This window comes from Protomyctophum bolini (assembly GCF_963924005.1).
Source record: "Protomyctophum bolini genome assembly, chromosome: 17".
Classification (NCBI taxonomy): Eukaryota; Metazoa; Chordata; class Actinopteri; order Myctophiformes; family Myctophidae; genus Protomyctophum; species Protomyctophum bolini.
In genome coordinates this window covers 27,342,895-27,364,417 of record NC_137878.1, presented here as the reverse complement: position 1 = coordinate 27,364,417, position 21,523 = coordinate 27,342,895, and the positions used below count along the sequence as shown (strand labels likewise).

The following is a 21,523-nucleotide window of genomic DNA, read 5'->3' as shown; positions in this document are numbered from 1 at the left end:
GCTTAAAAACAGATTGCCCATATTTTGAGGGGCTGTATTGAGATACTGAGTGAATAATCATTGTCCTGAGAACCCATTCAAGACCTGTACAACCTTTCTGCCAGTAGATACAAAATAACCATAACAGCCACACGTCTTTGGTGTGGCTCTTGCCATACACCCACTCGTGCAGCGCGCTATTTTCAGGTTCGTTTTTTAACAGGATGTTGAGTGATTCAGATTCAGCCGAGCTTCTCTCCTTCCTGAAACCCGACACCAGGCCAGATGTCAAAGGTTATGTTACCAACTACATCCTGGGTCTGTCTGCCCACAGCGATGGCTGTCGTTATCTCCGTTCTAAACCTGGCTTGCTGGTTTCCATGGTGACACTGATGTCTGACCCGTCCATTGCCATAGCGAAAAACTGTTACCATGCATTCATCAACCTATCGGCCGATGAAACGCTGCATCAGATCTTGGTAACACAGAATAGTGAACTTCTACCAGTTCTGTTCCGGAATCTTCTTGATCCAGATTTCCAGCTGTCTGATCAGATCTGTACAATTCTGTCCAACCTGAGTCGCAGTGAGACCACCTGTAGAAGTGTCTATAAGGTGTTGGAGGAACAGTCAATGGGACTGGCTAAGCTGCTGGACATATTCTCTACAGACGCTTTCAACAAGATGGCGTCTCTCCACCACCTGGCTCCTCTTCTATCCAACCTCACACAACTCCCTGAAGCCAGACACTTCCTATTGGACAAGGACAGGTGTGCGATTAAGAGGCTGTTGCCTTACACTCTGTATGAGGCGTCGACCGTGAGACGAAGAGGTGTCGTTGGACTGCTACACAACTGCTGCTTTGACTATTCACATCACGCGTGGCTGCTGAGCGATGCGGTGGACATTCTACCATTCCTACTGCTGCCGCTGGCCGGACCAGAGGAGCTCACAGACAAAGAGAATGAAGGGTTACCGATAGACTTACAATATCTGCCTGAAGACAAGAAAAGAGAATCGGACCCTGATATCAGAAAGATGTTACTGGAAACGTTGCTGCTGCTCACAGCGACCAAGGCAGGCCGTCGGACTCTAAAGAATATGAGTGTTTATCCGATATTGAGAGAGTTCCATGGCTGGGAGGCAGAACCTCGTGTCACAGCTGTCTGTGAGAAAGTCATCCAGGTGCTGATTGGAGATGAACCAGAGGAAGGGATGGAGAACCTGATGGAGTTTAAAATTCCAGATGACGTGGAAGAGAGACTGAAAGAGGCTGAGTGGGGAGGTGGGGATTAGATATAGGAGGAGAGAGGAGAGATGATGAGACGAGGACAAGAAGATTACGAGAGGACAGCAAGAGAAAGGAAAGGAAAGGAAAGGTGGAGAGAGACAACGGACATACTGTAGGCAGGGACGTGCACAATGTCTGAGAGGCAGGGACTGAAATTCCCTAAAAGAGCACTTTTGGCAAAATATAGCAGATCTACAAGCCCCCAACATGTCGCAGCACACTCTTTAGCTAGTAGAGGTGCTGCATACGATATGGATTTCTAGTGTGTGCACAACACAGAAGAGACAGAATGCCAGAAGGAGCTGTTTGTAATGTAATGTCACTGCACTTTAATTGAAGTAAACGCAAACTAAAATGACATTGAACCTGTGGACATTAGTCTCCGGGTGCATCAGTGGGTTTGTTGGCTTTGTGGAAATGTTTAGAACCAACAAAAGAGCCACAACAACTCCACAAACACAAACGAGCATGTTGCGTGACAATTTCACGGCTGCGCCCACGTAAATACGCTTGCGTTGTCGACCCTCAACTTCTCTGTGCATACAAAAGAAAACACAGGACCTTCTGAAAGGACCTTTACAACTCGACCATTCACAATGTGCCTAGATGCCTATACATACATAAAACAAACCACAAGTGTAACAATGGCATCCTAGTTTATTTGAATGAAAGGCTAGAAAAGATGTCTACATTAGATCTAAAACGACTACATTAGATCTAATGGATGTTTCATAATGGCAACGTTACGTATCCATCTCAGTGTGAACAGTGACACTGTATAGTTCACTAATTTCAGCACGTTGTTTCAGAATTCTCATACAGTATTTTATTGTAAATCATCTTTGTGGTCTAACACTAACATAAAGGAATTCCACGTCATGGAGAGCTAGTAGACCCAGCAAAACACTGCATAAATCAAGTGCATGTCCCGTGCAGTCACTGTGTCAAATCAAACGACTCGATAAGATGCATGTGAATGTGAATGTTCAATTGGGTGGTGGTGAGAGAGGGGAGTCCTGAACATTCAGCAAAGAAAAAAGCACTGTTCTAGTTTGGGAGTCTCTACATTAATTAGGCTAGTAGTGCGCCATTGCGGTTTAAAAAATAAATAAATGAAAAAGCCAAAAGGACCAAGACTATTGACAAACTAAAAACTTCAAAAGTGGTACAATTTTCCTGAAGAGATGAGACATTTCTGATCATTCGTATAAAAGTCTGCTAGCCCATGGCACCCATTGCAGGGCGAGTAAGTAAATTAGGGGAATTTTTTGAATTGTTTAAGAAAGGAACACACTCCATTATCTCCAGATTTTAAAAACAGAATGTGACATGTAAAAGAGAGGAGCAACATTCTATCATCACCCCCTCACACAGGGCGAACGAGGCTCGTGTATGTGATAATTATACACCAGCCAAGACAGTATGGCACATGACTGTTCTCTGTATCTGTCAATTACATCCCATTACATCTGAGTCACTTTGCTCACATCTACTCTCTAAAGGGATTGCCGTATACCGCAAGGAGAGAATGATGGCCAGAGAGAAAAGCAACAAGCTGAACCATTATGTGCAATTGAACACAGCCAGTTAGTTATTCACTGGTATACACTGGCAAAGAGAGCCACAAAGATGGAGCCTTAGAGACGGAGTGGGTGAGACAGAGAATTTCTCTCTCTTCTCGAATATTATCAGGCCAGCCAGACAGTCATGAGATATTAAAACAAGCCGTGTTCAATTAATTATATCAAGGGAGTCAGATTGGTTAATTGGCTCCTTATCGCTTTTCAACGACGCACATGAGAGAACAAACATGCTGAAATAGTTGTTTGTATGTTTTCATTTATTTATGTTCTCGCTGTGTTTGGTGACTCGCACACGCTCGCACACACTCACCACTGCACATGTATGCAAGATACACTTACGGTAAAAATGCACAGATGTGCTACTGTATATACCGTACGTGCACACAACCCAACATGGATCCTCACTGAGTGTGGTATTATTCTGGCTTCAGTTAATCCTCTGGCGTCTGGCATTTTGTTTTATAATACAATTTTGAGTCATGGGTGGGATGGCTGACTTTATAGTAAAACAACACTCTGTCTTCTGTGTGCAGTGAACTTCACTGTAAAGTAAATGTTCACACATGATTAATGTAAAACTGTGAATGTTGTTAGCTCTCCTCAAAATAGCAGCCTGCATGCTCACGCAGTCTCAATGGGGCTTAAGTTTTTAATGAGAAATATATTTACCTAAGCAGTTTTTCTGCATTTTTATAAAATGGGGTGAGGGTGTGTATCCCAAGACGTAAGGGGGGGGGGGGGGGGGGAAGCGGGGGGAAGCCACTGTGTGAATTTGATCAATTAGAAAATGAGTTGTTGAAGTGAGACTTTAGATCTGCAGTATAGTAATATTTAATTTGAATTCACTACAGCAGCTTTACCCCAAACAGCGGAAGACAATGGTTGGCACAGGGCAACTCCTCATTTTGATTTTGTGTAACTACAGAATATTAATGTAAAGTTGCGACGTTACTGGAAAAGAGCTTCATGCTCATCAAACTTTTCCTGGGGCTATAAACGTTTTTTCTTTAAATAGAAAAAAGCGAATAAATAGATGCAAAAAGTTTAAAGGGTTATGGGAGAAAGAGCTCGAAAGAAAGGTAGAGAAATGAGCGAGGCAGGATGAAAGACAAAGACAGCAGTAGGGAAAGGAGAGAACATGCCTGATGAGTGAGCATTTTGCACACATCTAAGGCCTCCATTTTGGTACACCATTGGTGGGCCTAGACTAGAGTAACTCAGGACAGGTAATAATGAAAAAATAAAGCAGTTAAGATTAGTGCAATCTTGTTGTGTTGTTTATATGTGTTTTGTTTTCTTTAGTCATTTATGATGTTAACGTGTCTTATTGTGATTTTATTGTCTTAAATAAAAAACATTTGATAACAAAAAAAAAAGATTAGTGCAATCTTATCTTAACTGCTTTGTTAGTACACAATCATAATGCGTTTAATAAATCAACATATAAATGACTGAACATGCTGTAAAATTACTTACCGGTACTTACCTACCTGCTTCTGAACACAACTCTGATACTTTTGAGATTGTCTTATGTTACTGTAGGGTCTCAAAAACAACAAACACATACTGTACACCCATGAAAGATGCACGTGACATTACACAACTCTGTCAAGGGGGCGTACTTGTACATCAAGCTGCCTCACGCTACATAAACTCTCCTGACCTATGGGCCTAATGGCTTGGCAAGGCTTACTACTGTATTTATTGCTATACGGGTTTGCAAAGCTGGATTTTAAATGTAGTGGAAATCTAGTATTTGCTCTTGTTTGAGATGAATATTGCAGTGTTTTTGTGAGGTTTATTTTAGGCGAGAGGTGCTCTGAAGTGGTGGCCTGATGGGAGTAGTTCAAAGGACTGTTGAAGGGGCTGTGAAGGGTTCTTATTTTGATAGTCTGACTGTCTTTGTACTGCATGCCTGTAAAGGTCTGAGTGGAATACCAGTGGTTTTGGTTGCATGCTTGTCGAGCAGACTACTGATACAAAAATGTGTACATATACAGTAATATGTGTAGCTTGATGATGATGCTGATAGTGTGTTACTGTATTCATGAGTGCATCTATTTTTGTGAGTATATTCCCACGAACCGGGTGGAGAGAAAGATGGTAATTTATTTGTAGGTTACAGAACAATGTGTGGACAAAACGTGTCCGTCTTCTGTCTTGGTTTCTCTTGTCTTTCTAAACCTGCATAGAGGCCAAGGGTATGCATGCATAAAGTGAGTGGCAAATCGAGTGGCATAGTGTTTAATGTTGTTTAATGTAGTTTAATTTAATGCAATCAGACTTTTCTGTTTGGATGTATGGGCTGTCGAGGCCAGAAAGTAGTTTTTTTGCCACTCCCGCATCAATTATTAATTGATGTATTAAGTAGGCGTGTAATAAGCGGGATAATGTATGGCTGAGTGGTCATCGTTTATAGATAAATCACCGACAGGCTGATTTATCTATAAACAATGACCACTCAGCCATACGTTATGCCTTACTTAACACACTTTAGGGCATATTAGAATATTAATATATACAATTAGAAGAACTCATTGTAAGAATTCCACCATTGGAATATGTCTTCTTTGTCTCTGTTTTGCAGCAGATCTGTATAGGACTGTACAGAAGACACTTCATTCAGATCAGTCTGTCTGTCTAATTTTAGTTTTTGTTCTAGTACATTAGTATTTTCTAGGCCAGAATATACATTTTCATAGATAGTAAGACTATACATTGCACTCAGGGGAAAGGGGAAAAGATTTAAAAAAAAAGAAAGAAATCAATGTCAATGACATACATTCAAAATGGAGCCGACCACTCTTTGTTCTTTTGAAGTGTGTGTGTGTGTGTGTGTGCGTGTGCGTGTGTGTGCGTGAGCGTGCTCGCCCTGTGCAACATTTGTAACTATCTCAGTGGGGCAGCAAGCTTTCCTTTCTTTCACACAGACTCAACAGAGCACAACATGTAACCAGCAAAAACCCCTGGAAAGTGACAACAATAACAAAACCAAATAACCAACCCAACCACTAGCACCAAACCGTTTGCAATTAAACTGTACTTGAAAAAGGAATAGCATATCGTGATTAGCACAATCATTTACTTACTGTACCTTACTGAAAGTTCCTTCCCCCACAGGATCAATTAAGGATCTGTATGATGATTTGATTGATTCTTCAAACTCTAGAAACAAACTGGGCTGTCCTAAATACTTCATAATTAAATAACCAGTCTAACTTCTGTCCATCTTCCCAGAATAGATCAGGATTACTTTGTTGCATTACCTCAAACAGTGGAACCCTCAAATCATCATACAGGGTACAATTAAAACATTCATTTTCCACATCATTTAGGTCACATACAATGCATAATCTATTCTCTTCTGGGACCGTTGAAAACCGCCCTACCTCAATAGCCAGAGGCAGGATACCTGTTCTCAGCTGGGCACATAATGACCGCTGGTTTCTAGTTAGAAAGGATTTAACATACAGTTCAGAACCAAAACACTGCTTCATCTGGACATATGATCTAAGTTTTGGTTTAGACCATATGTCATTTGATCATTTATCTTTGTAATTACTAAATAGTTTTTTTTTCAACCTATTGATATTACCACAAAGCATATTCTGAAAGAAAAAAGCAGATCTGCCTCTCTAAAAATATGCCTCTCTATGTATCTTACACACAGACCTGTCTATCTTACGCACTGCAAGCATTTTGTTCATGCAATTCATTGAATTTAAAACATACAGTAGTACATCCACACAATGAGAAATGAGGTCGCCAATAAACAATCTGCAGATTTATTTTCGTATCATTTATTTGTCACACTCCCAGGCAGTGTATAGACATGAACTCCAAGGTCTAGAAGAGTTAACACAGTTAAATGCAAATGTAAATGCTATTGATGACCATCTTGAATATGGTAGAATATGGTGTAACATATTCACATATTCTTGGTTGGTTAGAATAACGTATTTATTCAACGCGCTATACACCCTACTGGGGAAAGTAGGTACCCCCTGTCAGGTGATAAGAAGCGGCCTGCTCACTCCTCATGCATTGAAGGAAGCATGAGCTCAGTTTGGGGCTCTCCCCAGGTCGACAGAGGGAGAGTAGCTCCCAGAATTCCAGCTCTTTAGGCAATTCAATCTTTGAATAAAAATGGTTGTGTGACTGTCGAGTCCCGACCCGGCCCATTGTTTTGGAACCACTGCTTTAGGAGGAGCTGGAGCAGAACTAGAAGGACCCCCATCACCCCAGCAATGGACTGTTTGCCTTTCTTTTCAGCCACAAAGCCAGAACTTTGTGGCTGTGCTCCCTCAAGCTATCAGACCTTTGTTTGAACAAGGACCCAACTGTCTTTAACATCAAATCCGAGATGCTCACAGAGAGAGAGAGAGAGAGAGAGAGAGAGAGAGAGAGAGAGAGCACACACTGTATTTTATTTTAGCAGCCAGAAATTGTATGTTTTTGGATTGTATCTAGCGCAGAATTAGTGCCAGTCTGACAGCCTCTGGATATCTGCCCTGCCCTGTCAGAAACGTACTCTGTGCTTCACATTCTTCAATAAAATAACATGGAGCATAGCAGTGGGTGTGGTTTTCCCATAGAGATGTACAAAAATATTTATATAATTATTATTTTAAGACTAGAATCAAGCCATCCAGGAACCTGGTGAATCATGACCATAAAACCTTTGATTCTGTGAGTGAGTGAACAAAAAATACAAATTAATATTTAATTATATGATATACTACATTTAATAAATACTCTTTGTTTATCGGTTTTCATCATCGTCCCCCCGACCGAATCAAAGGTTTTATTAGGTGGTGGTGAGGTTAAACCAGCGTGCGTTCATACACTCTCCTGGAGGACCATCAGCCCCACAGCAAGGGGCTTGAGTTCGACCGTCACATGTTCCTGGAGCTCTGCTTGATATGCCATTAAGGGAGGGAGGAGGCGTCGAGTAGGGAAGGAGGGAGGAGGCATCGAGTGCTCTGCCTGAATGTGCGAACCATCTTGCTGCACTTAAAAAATAAAAGTAAAAGTGAGCTGGGAATGGGTCTGTCTTCGAGGGCCGAGAGAGCAATCTCAGGGTGAAAATGGGCTGCCACCACTGCTTCCACGGCGGTGATCTGGCTACAGTGGCTATAGAAATACACACACTTTCACAATGTGCACATGCGCATACAATACATGCTACTATATAGGTCAGTGGGTTCACACACTTTTTCATGTCAAGGACCCCCAACTGTATGTATACGGTATGTGCTGTACTGTATATCTGTACCTTATATAGTACCATATGCCTATTTTATTGAGTCGTTTATGTTCTGTTTAACATTTAACTGCAGTTGAAGGAAGCGTGCAGAAAATAATTTCACCCACTCCTTTATACTTCGTGTAAACTCAAGATGTGACAGTAAACTTTTGATAAAGACAACACATTTTAATTGCCTGATTTTAATTATTCATATAGCAAAAGAAAATGAGACGAACATTGAATTCTTCAACTTCGAAATGTAATTTGACGTACGGTAGCTGGAAGGAATGTTGAAGCAGACAGTTGTTTATTTGCCTTAATTTATTAACTTAACCAGCATCCTGTTAAAATTCTGGCTCTCGTTTCAGCTCCACGAGCCAGACGAGATGCTGCTTCATCATGATGTGATATATGTCTGCCCACCGTCTCCCTGACAGCGCCTTCACCAGGGGGGTGTCGCATCTCATCAGACCAGTTGTGCCCAAATTCCCTCATCTCGCCGTTCATTCATCATGAGTCACAGCCGAGACCATTCCAGATGACGAGGAACACGGGCGGCCGAGGGAGGGAGGGAGGGAGTGCGACTTCTCATTTTGGTAAGTGCATTTAAGTTCGACAAGGCCCTGCATTTAAATAACCTTCAGCTAACAAAAGTAAGGTATTAGGAGGGCATGAGATGAAACCTTATTGATCCCCGAGGGGAGATTGTATTATCACAACGGCCTTAAAAGTAGATATACTGTAGAATAGAATAGATGATGCCACAAATGAAATGAATAATAGCCAGCTGTGCCTACAGTACAGATTAAAGTACCAAGATGCCTCAGCACAATGCATAGAAAAGGCAACATTTTCACGTTCTGAAAACTGGTCATAAATATACCCGGCAGGCTAGATGTACTGTATCCATTCAGTTATATTGCAAAATTATTATTGTCTTTACCTAAACGTGTAGAATGATTCTATGCTTTAGGCCTAATCCTGCAGTCCTAAGGCAATGCACTGTTTCACAGCTACAGTATTCAGAGCCGCAGGCTATATGGCGTGTGTGTGTGTCTGTATGTGTTTTTCTTGAACTGTCATGAGTGATATGAAATATGGATGAAATCTACCAAACACGGTTGCTGTGGATGGATGCAGTGGTGGAAAGTTTTTTTTTTTTTTTACTTAAGTACTGTAATTAAGTACAATTTCGAGGTATTTGTACTTTACTGGAGTGTGTAAAATTTTGAATACTTTTACGCCACTACATTTCGGATCGAAATATTGTACTTGTTACTAGTTACCGTACTTTGATTATTACCGGTATTACAAAACAAACACTTCAGCCTGCCCTATACATTTCGGCCATTTGAAAATAGCTGATCTACACGCTCACAATGTGTCGCGCATATAGGCCAATAGCTTGTAGATCTGCTATTTTCTAAATATTTGTATACATCTGAAAACTTGAAATGGGACATTCTGCATAATGAGTACTTTTGCACTTTTTGTACTTTTTGATAACAATACATTTAGCATTCCGTACTCTTTACTTGTAACGGAGTAGTTCGACATTGCAGTATTGATACTTTTAACTCATCATTTGTCAGCCTTCTGATTGATCCCCGACTGACCAACCAGCAGGCTCAATTTCTGCCTTGTGCCGCCCTGGTTCCACCTTGTTTATGTTGAATTTGCTAAAACATGATTTTTGAAAAAGGAAAACTAAACAAACATGATATAACCCGCCACCATGCTGCACCTATGATGTTCCTTTTTACCGACACGGACAAGTTTAAAATAATAATTGAATTGCACAGAATATCAATACGAAGCAACTGAAAATCACCTTATTTCAATGGTATAGTGGACGGAGAGAAAGGATTTTTGTCCAACCGCGAAACGGTAACCAAAGGGTCTGAAAGAGGGGCACAACCTCGGGTGGGACTTGACAAAGGGTGAATTGAGTATACTTTTTCCACCACTGTATATGGATGGTATATAATGGCAAAACACGGTACGGCTGAAGGAGGCTCTGGAGGCTGTTTGGCTGCAAAAGAACCAAACCAGCATTCATTGACAGAATGTGGTGGTGTTAACGGTGAGGCTGCATGGCAGCCAGAAACGCAGCAGCACCTGCAGCGTGTTCAGCCAACCCCCTCCCCGCACACTGCTGAGGCAGCTCCTTGTTTAACGCTAGTTTAACAGGCCGAGTGCCATCTGGTGGACAAACGTCCCATTTGTCAGATAACGTCCCATTAGGCGCGATTCATACTCCTATTTTCGAGCCGAAATAAAAGTCGGTTCGGCTCTGTAGAGCCTACGATGTGGGGGGGGGGGAGTACTGTCCTAAAGTCGGCTCTTCGGTGCTACTGAAAATTTCTGCATTTCGGCACTACAGCGGTAAAATAGGAGTATGAATCGGCCCTTAGTCAGACGACGTCCCTTTAGTCCGACGTCCCATGTGAGTGTGTGTGTGAGGGGAGAGGTGTGAAGAGCGCGGGGCTGGAATGTCACTGACTGCACAGAGAGTACTTAAAATATTCAAGTGTGCACACGTGTGCACATTGAAACAATGGATGCAGCAGGTACCTGCCCGTTGCGTGCAAGCGCCTAGCTACCACCAGCTAGGGTCCCAATTATGTCGTCTCAGCCCTGTGTGTGCCAGCGTCACACAGGGCCAAAGAAGCCAGAGAACAAGACAAAGTTGAAGTGTCTCTCCTTGTTTCTTTATGTTGGCCTATAGACCAATTATTTGTTTACAAACCTTGAGACTGGACACAGACTGGGTGACTGTTTCATGTAATCAATTCCCAACAGATCCCCCATAGCTGCGCTGGTTTCAGTCCATTAAACCTCCCCTTCAGTGTTTGTTAGTGAGGTGCACCGGTCCGTAGCGAGACAGATACTTCATCGCGCAGCGGTATCACGCGCCGAGAACAGCTGCTATTCAAGCTCACATCACGTCGCGGGTGCGACGTGGTGAGCTCTGCTGGTCTCGGCCATTCTCTGCGTACGCGTGACACCTTCGCGGGATGGAGCATTAATTAGGCTTGATGGGCTGCGTCGTGATTATAGAGCTTATGACGGTGACTGTAGGTGTAATTTTGAGGACCACTGTTTAGAATTGCTATTATTGCTTACACACAACAGAAACCATGGAAGAATTATATATTTCAAGGGTGAGAGATCACAATAAAAATCCTAGACATTCTTCCTCTACACTGGGAGAAAAACAGCATCTGAAAGTTTGATTGCAGCTAGTTACCACCTTGCTGGCAAGATGGCTGCGTTGTGCATATGGTCAATTGTGTGCTAATTTTCACCTGTATCCTGTCACATGTGTTAGCTCTAGCCAATCCTGTTTCGAAGTGCATTGCGTATACCTGTCTTGGCCACTGTGTCTTAAGCCCTAGTCCTGTTAATCAATTGGTCTGATCATCTGTTTCTGACAGCCAGTTTACTGTATGTAGCCTCTTGTTCTGATTACTGCGATTCCTGGTCAGAACTGTGGTACCTTAAGAGGTATGTTGAAAATAATACAGCCTAAGTGTATATTTGCACTCCACAATGAACTATACGACCACGAGCAGCTCGATAACCTTATGTAAACCATATACAATGAACACTGGATTAAAAGGGGTCAATAAGACATTGAATGCACTCTCCACAAGGGGGAGCTCCTCAGCGTATATGTATAGGATTGCTTCCCTGCATTGTGCAGAATAAGAGAGGAGGCGGCCAAGACAGAGACCTCGATCAGCCTGATGGCCTAAAAGTCTAATATCGCCCCAAAGTTGTAGGGCTTTGTTTGGCTTAGTGGTTAAGATGACCTGGAAAGCAGGCCTCACACTGGCAGTACTTGCCATTGAGTGAGAGCTTGTTACACAGGAGGACTTTAAAGACATTCAATGGTCACTGCGCCAGGCATAGACAAACCAGCAAACTTGTGCTGTGGTAACCAACACACACACATTGATAATGAGGGTTGTGCCTCGGACGGTGGATGTAAATGGTAAATGGTGCATTTATATAGCGCCTTTTATCCAAGACGCTTTACATAGATTGTGCAGACATTCATGCAGAGGAAACCATGCAAATCACCAACCAGCACATCGGGAGCAATTAGGGGTTCAGTGTCTTGATCAGGGACACTCCGACACTAACTCTGGGGGATCCCGGTTTCCAACTAGCAACCTTGCGGTTACCATCCGGCCCTAAGTCTCTCTCAGCTTATGTTGAAAGGGAGAGGGGGAGAGAGAGCACAGTCATGTTGATATAAAAAGGTCCTTGGCCGAGACCTTTTCAGGGCCCAGCCATTTCTGTGGTCAGCCCTAGCTATGGGCTATTCATTGAATCCACTCTATTTTAGTTTAGGCTACTTTATATGTCAACTTGATTTGAACTTGCATATTATACACAGTGCCAACAACCTTGTATTGTGGCTGTATATCAGCCGTGTGAGAGAGGCTGCGAGCACACATTAGAGAGGACTTTGTTATCCCTTCCAATGAATGAATTGTTGCTGAAATGAAATGTAACTAGAAAAAGTGCCCTTCTGGGCACAGGTATCCACCAGGAGGATAGGAGTGTGTGTGCAAAATGTTTAGATAGAGGGGTCGCGACCCACAGGTTGAGAACCCCTGGTGTAGCAGAGCAATTTAGCTGTGGGGACAGACATAAAATCCAAAAATTCACCTGTGAAAAGGTTAGCAGAGTTTTTGACTGGCATGGAATGAGTGGCCCCAGGTTGTGCCAGTAACTGGGGGGGGGGGTGCATGTATGCACGTGCGTGCATGCTTACGTGCATGCTTACGTGCGTCCGTGTGCGCACACATTGTGATTGTATTGTGCATGTGAGCAGTGTCACAGTCTGACCTTTAGAGAAAGGCCAGTCCATTTGGAAGTGGAATAGAGAGAGCACACACGCGTACACACAATGAAAGCTGATACAGATGAACTCATAAACTATAAAACCATCCTTAGTTGACCTTTATCTATCTATATATCTACACGGATGTCACTGTGTGTGTGTGTGTGTGTGTGTGTGTGTGTGTGTGTGTCTGTCACAGTGCAATATATTTGAACCATTTATTCTACTTGTTTTTTTCCCTTACCTTTCCACTATCTTTCTGCCTCCCTCCCCGAGTTCTTATCACGTTTCACATGGTCACATTTCACCTGGCCATGATGTGTTGCCCTATGCATGCATGTGCGTCATGTGCACGTGCGTCACACTCTCTCCCGGCCCTAATTCAGTTGCATCGTCAGTGTGAATGCGATGTTAGGAATCATGGTGTTTTGTGCTTTTGTCTTTGGTGTTGGAAAATGGTGCTACTGGTGATGCCAGTGATGCTGACTAGTGCAGTGGGTCCCAAACTAGTGCAGTGGTTCATGTCAAGGAGCCCCAAATTGACACTAATTAGCCCGCGGACCCCCATTTGAAAAGATATGTCAGACCCCCATAAGAGAATATTCTTACGGCTCTAGCAGTGATTCTCAACCATTTCAATTTCAACAACCCCCAGTTTGACATGCATTAGGTTACGGAACCACCTTTAATGACATGTCTGATGTCTATATCTCTGGGAGCCCAATTTATATTGTAAAATCGATGTTAATTTAACTCTGAGAGAGTACAAATGGAACCAAAGGGTCCATTTGGTTCCATTTGTACTCTCTCAGAGTTGCAGACTCATTAGGGTCCATTTGGTTCTGTGGCTCTAGAGCCACATGTGGCTCTTACAGGCCCTCTCCCGTGGCTCCCAGTTGCTACGGCAAAGAAGTATGAAAAGGAATAAGAGGTTTTCTTTTTCCTTTCTTTTCTTTTTTTTTTTTTTTTTACATTTAATCATAATTTATTATTGAATTTGATATTGCAAAACAATGTTCCCTATACACCAGATATAAATAAGAATCAAATTTAATGAAGGAAAATAGAAGAATGTATTCATGACATTCAAGACATCTTTGTTTGTTTTCATTTGATATGCTTTGAGAAATTGGCAAACAATAAAATGTAATATTGAAAGACCAGAAAAATCACAAATACTTAAAAGTTTGCTTTATTAAAGCAAACATATTTTGCGGCTCCAGATAGAATTGTAATGTGTTTTTGGGCAAAAAATGTCTCTTCTGATAACGGTTGCCTAGCAGCAAAAGGGCAGAGGATGCTACTAGCAAGGTGTTCTATGTACTATACAGTATGTATTTTGAGGTCAACCATTGATTTTAGGTTGTTTTTGAGTTTGAGTCTGGATCTTTTGGTAGAAGTCATTTCACATTTCGGCGGGCTGCACAGTTCTCCCTGCCTGCATCCACACATGCAATGTGAATGTGCTGCACGCACGCACGCACACACACACACACACACACACACACACACACACAGAGGTTGATTGACATAATGGTTCTGCATTGTGATGCCACAGGTGGCTATGTGTTTACGCACGGTTGGATTTGCTGGGGGAGACGGGGAGGAAATCAATGGCTTTGGTCGGATATTCCCCGCTGTGGTCAATCATTGTTAATGCCACTGGGTTTTTTTTATACATCCTTCTGGTCCGTAAATATTACTAGCTTTTTCTTTTGGGAAATATAGACATTGCTAGTAACAAATGGACCAGTTCCAATAATTTGTACACATTATTAGCTTATCCTTTTGGGAAATATAGACATTGTTAATAACGAATGGAGCAGTTCCAATCATTTGTACACCGACCCTTCCTTTATAGGGCCAACCATGGTACAAAATTAAAAAGGGGGGTTCAATTAATGTAGGCTATTTAATTTTGTACAAATCAAACCCTGCACACAACATTCACAATGAACAGTGGACGGACGAGAGCATAAAATATATTACATCTGTCTCTGATCACAGTCGGAGGATGATTCATATTCACCTGCTCTCTTTGTATGAATAATGCTCACACGTGCAGACTGGAAGGGCAATAAACAGGAGTCAATAGACCCATGATTATCTGTCTCCGTCTCTCTCTCTCTCTCTCTCTCTCTCTCTCTCTCTCACGGGGCAAGTGATTATAGACTTGTCTCCGTCAGGCATGGAAGGTCATTAATGTTATGGATATTGTCCCCGTCGCTATGCTAATTGAATATATTATTATGATGATTGTGTGAGTGCGCGCCGCCGTCACACACGAACGAGAACGGATGATTATGTATTCCCCTCTTCCTCCGCCATATGACTTACGGCAGTCGGTCAGTATATGGAACGTATAGATAGAGCAGGCGACCGACTCGTGAGCTTATGGTAATTGAATGTTTGACACGCAGTGGTTCACCCGCAGGCTCCCTTCAGGAGGTGGCCAGGAATATCCCAGGCAATGTCATGTGCAGTGCAAGGTGGTGGGGAGCATTCATTGTAAACTTTGTCTGCTTTTGACATGACAGTGCCGTTGTCTGTTTTTGACCTTGTAGATTTGCTACTTTTGCTACTTTTGAATTTGAATCCTGAAAAATGACATTTTTGGACATATTTCATTCATTCATTCATTCAGCCCAAGTTTGTGAGTTTGTCTGTGTGCCTGGAGTATTCCTAGGCATGGACACAGAGTACTGTAAATGGAGACAGAGTACTGTATATGGAGACCCCCGATATGAGTGTAAAATGCCTGATGTCAATGCAAATCAGTGTTGTTAGGCAACGGCTAACTACAGGGAGCCAAGCACAGCTGTAAGGCAATGGTTTCTGTTGTGCGTGTGACGTAGAGAGAGAGAGAGATGGATAGGGGGACGGCAATGGAGTGAAGAGAGATTTATATACGTATATGTTTTAATCATATAGGCCGACCATGACACCAAAATTGGACTGTCCGGCCTAAAACCGGACAAATGGCCACACTAGCTACAAACCATATTAACACTCAGCGAGGATACAGTGGGTGTGCTGACCAAGATGGGCTCTTAATTAAGGCCCCTGGGCCTGTTCCCGGTATGGTAATCCACTCCTGGTTTTGCTTTTAATCCTGTTTTCAACCATCGTCCAGACCAGTTAAACCAATAAGATGTATAGACGTCAGGAATAGAGAACTGGGATGTTAATTGGATGACTTAACTGGCTAATTAACACATGATGAAGTGTCATGATGCCCCTGGGAGAGAGACAGACACGCACGCACACACACACACACACACACACACACACACACACACACACACACACACACACACACACACACACACACACACACATACAGTGCAGAGGAACAGCTGTTGAGATTCCCCAGGCAATTTGATGAGGCCAGATCCACCCACTCACTCATGCACGCGCAGTCGTGCGCGCACACACACACACACACACACACACACACACACACACACACACACACACTGCCCCAGTGAAATAATTGTCAGAGTGAATAATATCAGTAATATGACAGTGTGGCCCGCTTATGTGTGTGCGGTGCACACATGCATGCACAACACCTGCAGGCTCCATTGTCTGTACATGACAGTGCCGTTTAAAATATCCTCTAAATTCCATCTCTCTCTCTCTGTGTCTGTCTGTCTGTCTGTCTGTCTGTCTGTCTCTCTCTCTCTCTCTCTCTCTCTCTCTCTCTCTCTCTCCTTCGTCACTCTTTGTTAATCTCCCTATCTCTCTCTCAGCATGTCCTTTGTTGGCTAGCCTCATTACATACAATCTATTGTTGGCTTAAAGAGTCTGAATTAGAATCAGTTGTGCAGATCTCGCTCAACTCGCTCAGTTAAACCCAAACACTTTTCCTCATCATGTGTCACGCAACCGTTGATTTGATTTGATCTGATTCTTATTAAGGATCCCCATTAGCTGGTGCCATAGCAACAAGCTAGTCTTCTTGGGGTACACAGTTGTTAAAAAGTCAGTATTCAACACACATTAGTTCGGATACAAGCAAATAGAAATTGCTAAAATTACAAGTGAGAGCGGAAAAAAAACAAAACAACACTTGTGTTGGTGATCCATCCTCCCAGGATGATCTGCATTCATTCGTAGATTAGAATCAGGGCACAGGTTGTTCTTAAACAGGTTGTTCTTAAAGTTTCAGGGAGCCTCATAACTCTCTGAGAGTGTTGAAATGGACCCGTAACGTAAGGGACCATTTGGTACGCCCTCCTCAGGGAACCACCAGGGTTTCTGGACCACACTTTGAGAACCACTGGGAATAGAGACCAGCAGTGGAGGTCCAAAGGTCCAGACAGACGAACACACAGCCTGGAAGAGAGAAGTCGTCAGAACTGGTTTCATGCATTTGTTTAATGATAAATGAATAGCTTTTTTGTAATATTTACTCTAGAGCAATTCATTGTAATGAAGAACTGGGAATAGTTGAAAATCACATTAGAGACCACCTTTAGAATAAATATAAAAAGATATGTGAAACCTCACACAACAAAGTAGATATTAAGGACTAGACACATAGCATGTACAAATTCTAGTGCGTGAGATTGTGGCAAAGCTGACATGCAAATGGTAAGTACTGTATGACGGTAATATTGTCTAAGCCCATAAGACAAGAGTAACAACATAGACAACAACGTGTGCATTAAAGTTGTAGTTGCTATACGCAAGCCAAGTGTCATAATATTCTGGAACTTTCCAAAGAAAACAACTTAAAAAGCCTTTGGGATGATTATGTCTGCAGTGTGTGCATCCAGAAGGCGTGGTGATCTCTAATGTGGTTTTTAACTGTCCCCTGTTTTCCATTACTATTAATGGCTCTAGTAAATATGCTGTTTTTGTGCTCTGTGAGGCCATTCAAACTGAGAAAGGACATTATTGAGTGCTGGCCCCTTTTGGTTCCATATTTGTTCTTTGAGTTAAAATAACACTAATGTTTTTTATATACATATACAGTACTATTTAGAGGTAAATTATGTACCCAATTATCGTTATTTGGCATTAGTAATTAAATAAATGTGTGTGAAGTGAGGGGGCGCTCTTATCAGCATACATCATCATACATCAGCCAATCAAATCATCACATTCGCAAACACTTGCTACAACACACCTACACACAAAGCTGTGCATAGGAGAGGCTAGTGCCCCTCCTTTACAGAGTGATAAGACTGATACAGTGATCCAGTGCCAATGATTTTGACCCTTTTTCACTTCTAATTCCAATTTGTCCGCGATCAGCGAGTGGTGCGAACAAGACTGAGTGAGCAAACTACAAACGTAGGGGGGGACACACATTTTAAATCACACATAATACCTTTCCGCTTGCCGCTGCATTTGAGTAATCTTCTTTCTCTTCTGCATCTGTATTTGTTATTTTTACTTATTTAGTTTCATTTGTTATATATCTGATTGAAATGACTCCAATGCGAGATTCCAACATAATGTAACCATTGCAATATAAAGCAAGAAGGTGACACTGGTTTACCTAGTTTAGGATAGGTGGAATACAAATAATCCTTTGGTGGTGTGCTGTCATGGATTTTAGTTCAAATTGTTATGTTTTTAATATACCTTCCCTACGGTATGCAATCCTCTTTCAGAAAGAGAGAGATCGGCTATTTTTTCACACTAGAGCTGTGCGTTTCCTTCAAGACCCCCAGGCTCTCTTTCATAGTGTACTGGCACAGGATTAGGCCAAGCATTTTCATCTCTGCTTGCTTGTCCGATCCAATCCCATGTGTTGCAGTCTGCAGGCCATTTTCATTGAAATTCCGAACATTATCAATAATGAATAGAATTAACCCTTACAGTTCCATTTCTACACTCTCTGGGTTCGTTTTGGTCGAGTCGGAGAGGTGTGATTTTACATCTTATAAGTTATGTGCACGTGCGCATGCACGCACGCGCGCACACACACACGTGCACGCACACACACACACACACGTGCACGCACACTATTTGAATACAGGTGGGCGCCTTGATATTTTGACTTGCTCTTTGGTTTGTTTGGTTTGAAAAGCACTGCGTACTCATGACTAATTGTCTCCGTCTTTGTGTCATCCCTTTCGGTTCACTAGTGGAACCAACCCTCCAATAATGTGTGAAGTTTCAGTGCTCAAAGGAGATAACAAACCGCCCTCGTTTGAAATGAGAATCCAGTCGGGGCCATCTAGTCTTGATTAAAACCCTGCTATTTAATAATAACCCTGCAGGTACAGTAGGATTGATTCCCCGCCGGATCATTGAGTTACAGCTCTGTCTCTGGGTGTGTCTAGACTGACTGTTTTAACAGACCGTGCAGTGCTGCAATTTTTGGAGAAATGTCAAATAGTCTGCATTTATAACCAAATCTCGCCCTGTCGCCTTCTCTCATTTGCTCCGTGGCTCGCCCCCGTCCCTCCCTCCATCCATCCTTCTCTCTCTCTCTCTCTCTCTCTCTCTCTCTCTCTCTCTCTCTCTTTCTCTCTCTGTCCATTCCTCCCCTTTCTCATTAGCAGTCTCCTCTCTCCAACCCTTCATCATCCCATCCTTCCTCATTTACCAGTCAGATGGGGCTCCGCAAGGCAGAAGGTCACAGAAATGTCTCTCCATCACCCCCTATACCCCCCCCCCCACACACACACACACACACACACACACACACAATCCCTCTCTCTCTCTTTTCTCACCATCACACACCGGTACAACCGGTTCCTCTCCTCTCTCGCTCTCTTCTCACTCATGTCCTGTCTGTCCCATGATAATGCATCTGTGTCCCGTCCCGTCCCCTCTCTCTCTCTCTCTCTCTCTCTCTCTCTCTCTCGCTCTCTCTCCAACCCTCCCTTTCTGACCATCTCTATACGTTCTCTATCTCACTTCCTGTCTCTCCAGGTTCACAGTACATGTGAGACATGGCACAAGGGTGTCGAGTTAGAGCCTGGCCACTATATCGTTTTGGTTGATATCTTGACCATCATTTGACTCTTTTGATGACATCGGTATGTCCCACAATTTTGTAACCCATTTTTCATCCCCTGTTTCAATTATCTAATGTATTCCTGGGCTCAACACACCCTCCTTGAACTCATGCTTCCTTCATGCATGAGTGTCCAAGTCGCTCCTTTACACCTGACAGGGGGGAGTTTCCCTGGTTGGACGTAGCGTGTGGAAGGAACACGTTATTCCAACCAGTTCCATTCCCCTCCATGATAGGTGCCCCGGCTGGCCAGCGGGAGGCAGTTTGGAGACCAGCATTACTGCATGTTTTTGTGAGGGTACCTTACCTACGGGGAGAACATGCAAACTGCACACAGAAAGGCCCTTTCGCCAACCGTCTTTACTGTCTTCTGAGTTGTTTCCCAATATAGCAGAGCTATGTTTTATTTATGTAGATCTGCTCTTTTGGAAACGCATATTCATCAACGTTAAAATACACAAACTCATACATTTCTGGTATATCTTCCATTCCAAACTCTGTGCTATAAAATAAGCCTAAACGTTTGTGGCTTTCTCATTTAACCATATGAACCACATATTCGGCACGACGTGTCGCGACGCTTGTAGATCAGTCGGCCAAGAGATTTGGTGTCAAGGGTAACAAGGAGGGGACCAAGTCACTTGGTCAACTAGGCTGGCTATATAGGGGTTAAGAGGATTTGAAAACCCAAGAAAGTCTATGGCTTGTTTCCATTGGGGTCCTTTATATACAATTCATCAGAAAATACTCTATTTTGAGCATGTACATGCAAGTGAAAGTTGTCAAACTTTTAACCCCCCCCCCCCCCCCCCCCCCCCGACACACACACACACACACACACACACACCAAAATTGCAGATCTACAGGCGTGAAATGTGGCTTCAGTGAAATGTTGCCTCTGCTGTCTATAGTCATTGTAGTGGAGTAAAGAACACAGAGATGGAAGCAGAAGGATAGAATCAATCGTCTCCTCCTTGTTTGCGACCCCGCGGTGTAACCATGGTGATTAGTTGTGACACACTTGTCAACAAGCCTTCTCTCACCCCCTGTGCAATAATGCAGTGGCTTTCAACCGTTTCCATATCAAGGTCCATTATTTATTCTGCATTTGAGCCACACGGACCGCCATTTGATGAGATTTAGCCTCTCTCAGACCCCAAATTTAGAATTGATCAAAATAACAATTATCTTTACTTTCTCTAATTGTGTAGACCTCTTGTAAATTATTAACTGCTCTACACTGCATGGGTTGCTGAGTGTTTTTGTCACTGTCTTTAACAGCAACCTTTTCTGGATTAGGGCCCAACTGAAAAGATCAAAAGTGTTTCACCACTTTTTGATTGATTGATTGATTGACAGTTTGCAGAATTAAAGTACATTTCAAGCACAAACTCAGTACAAAGACTGTTAACTGTGAGTGGACGACCCAATAAAGCATTACACTTGTTTACAATTCAATTCATCAAAACATTTAGAGACGTACTAATAGACACTTCTATATAGCCAAAGAACAGAACAGGAATTAATCATAAAGGACGTAAAGAGGGGAAAAAGGGGTGGGTGGTGGGGGGGGGGATTCAGATTTTACG

General features: G+C 42.7%; 1 protein-coding gene across 1 annotated transcript; it reads left to right on the top strand.

The window, feature by feature from the left end:
* Nucleotides 1-203: 203 nt before the first annotated feature.
* Nucleotides 204-1,274, top strand: hgh1 (HGH1 homolog; the record flags this gene model as incomplete). Its single annotated transcript, XM_080787181.1, has 1 exon — nucleotides 204-1,274. The coding sequence occupies one exon, from the start codon at nucleotides 204-206 to the stop codon at nucleotides 1,272-1,274; it is 1,071 nt and encodes a 356-aa protein (XP_080643307.1).
* Between the last annotated feature and the right edge of the window lie 20,249 nt (nucleotides 1,275-21,523).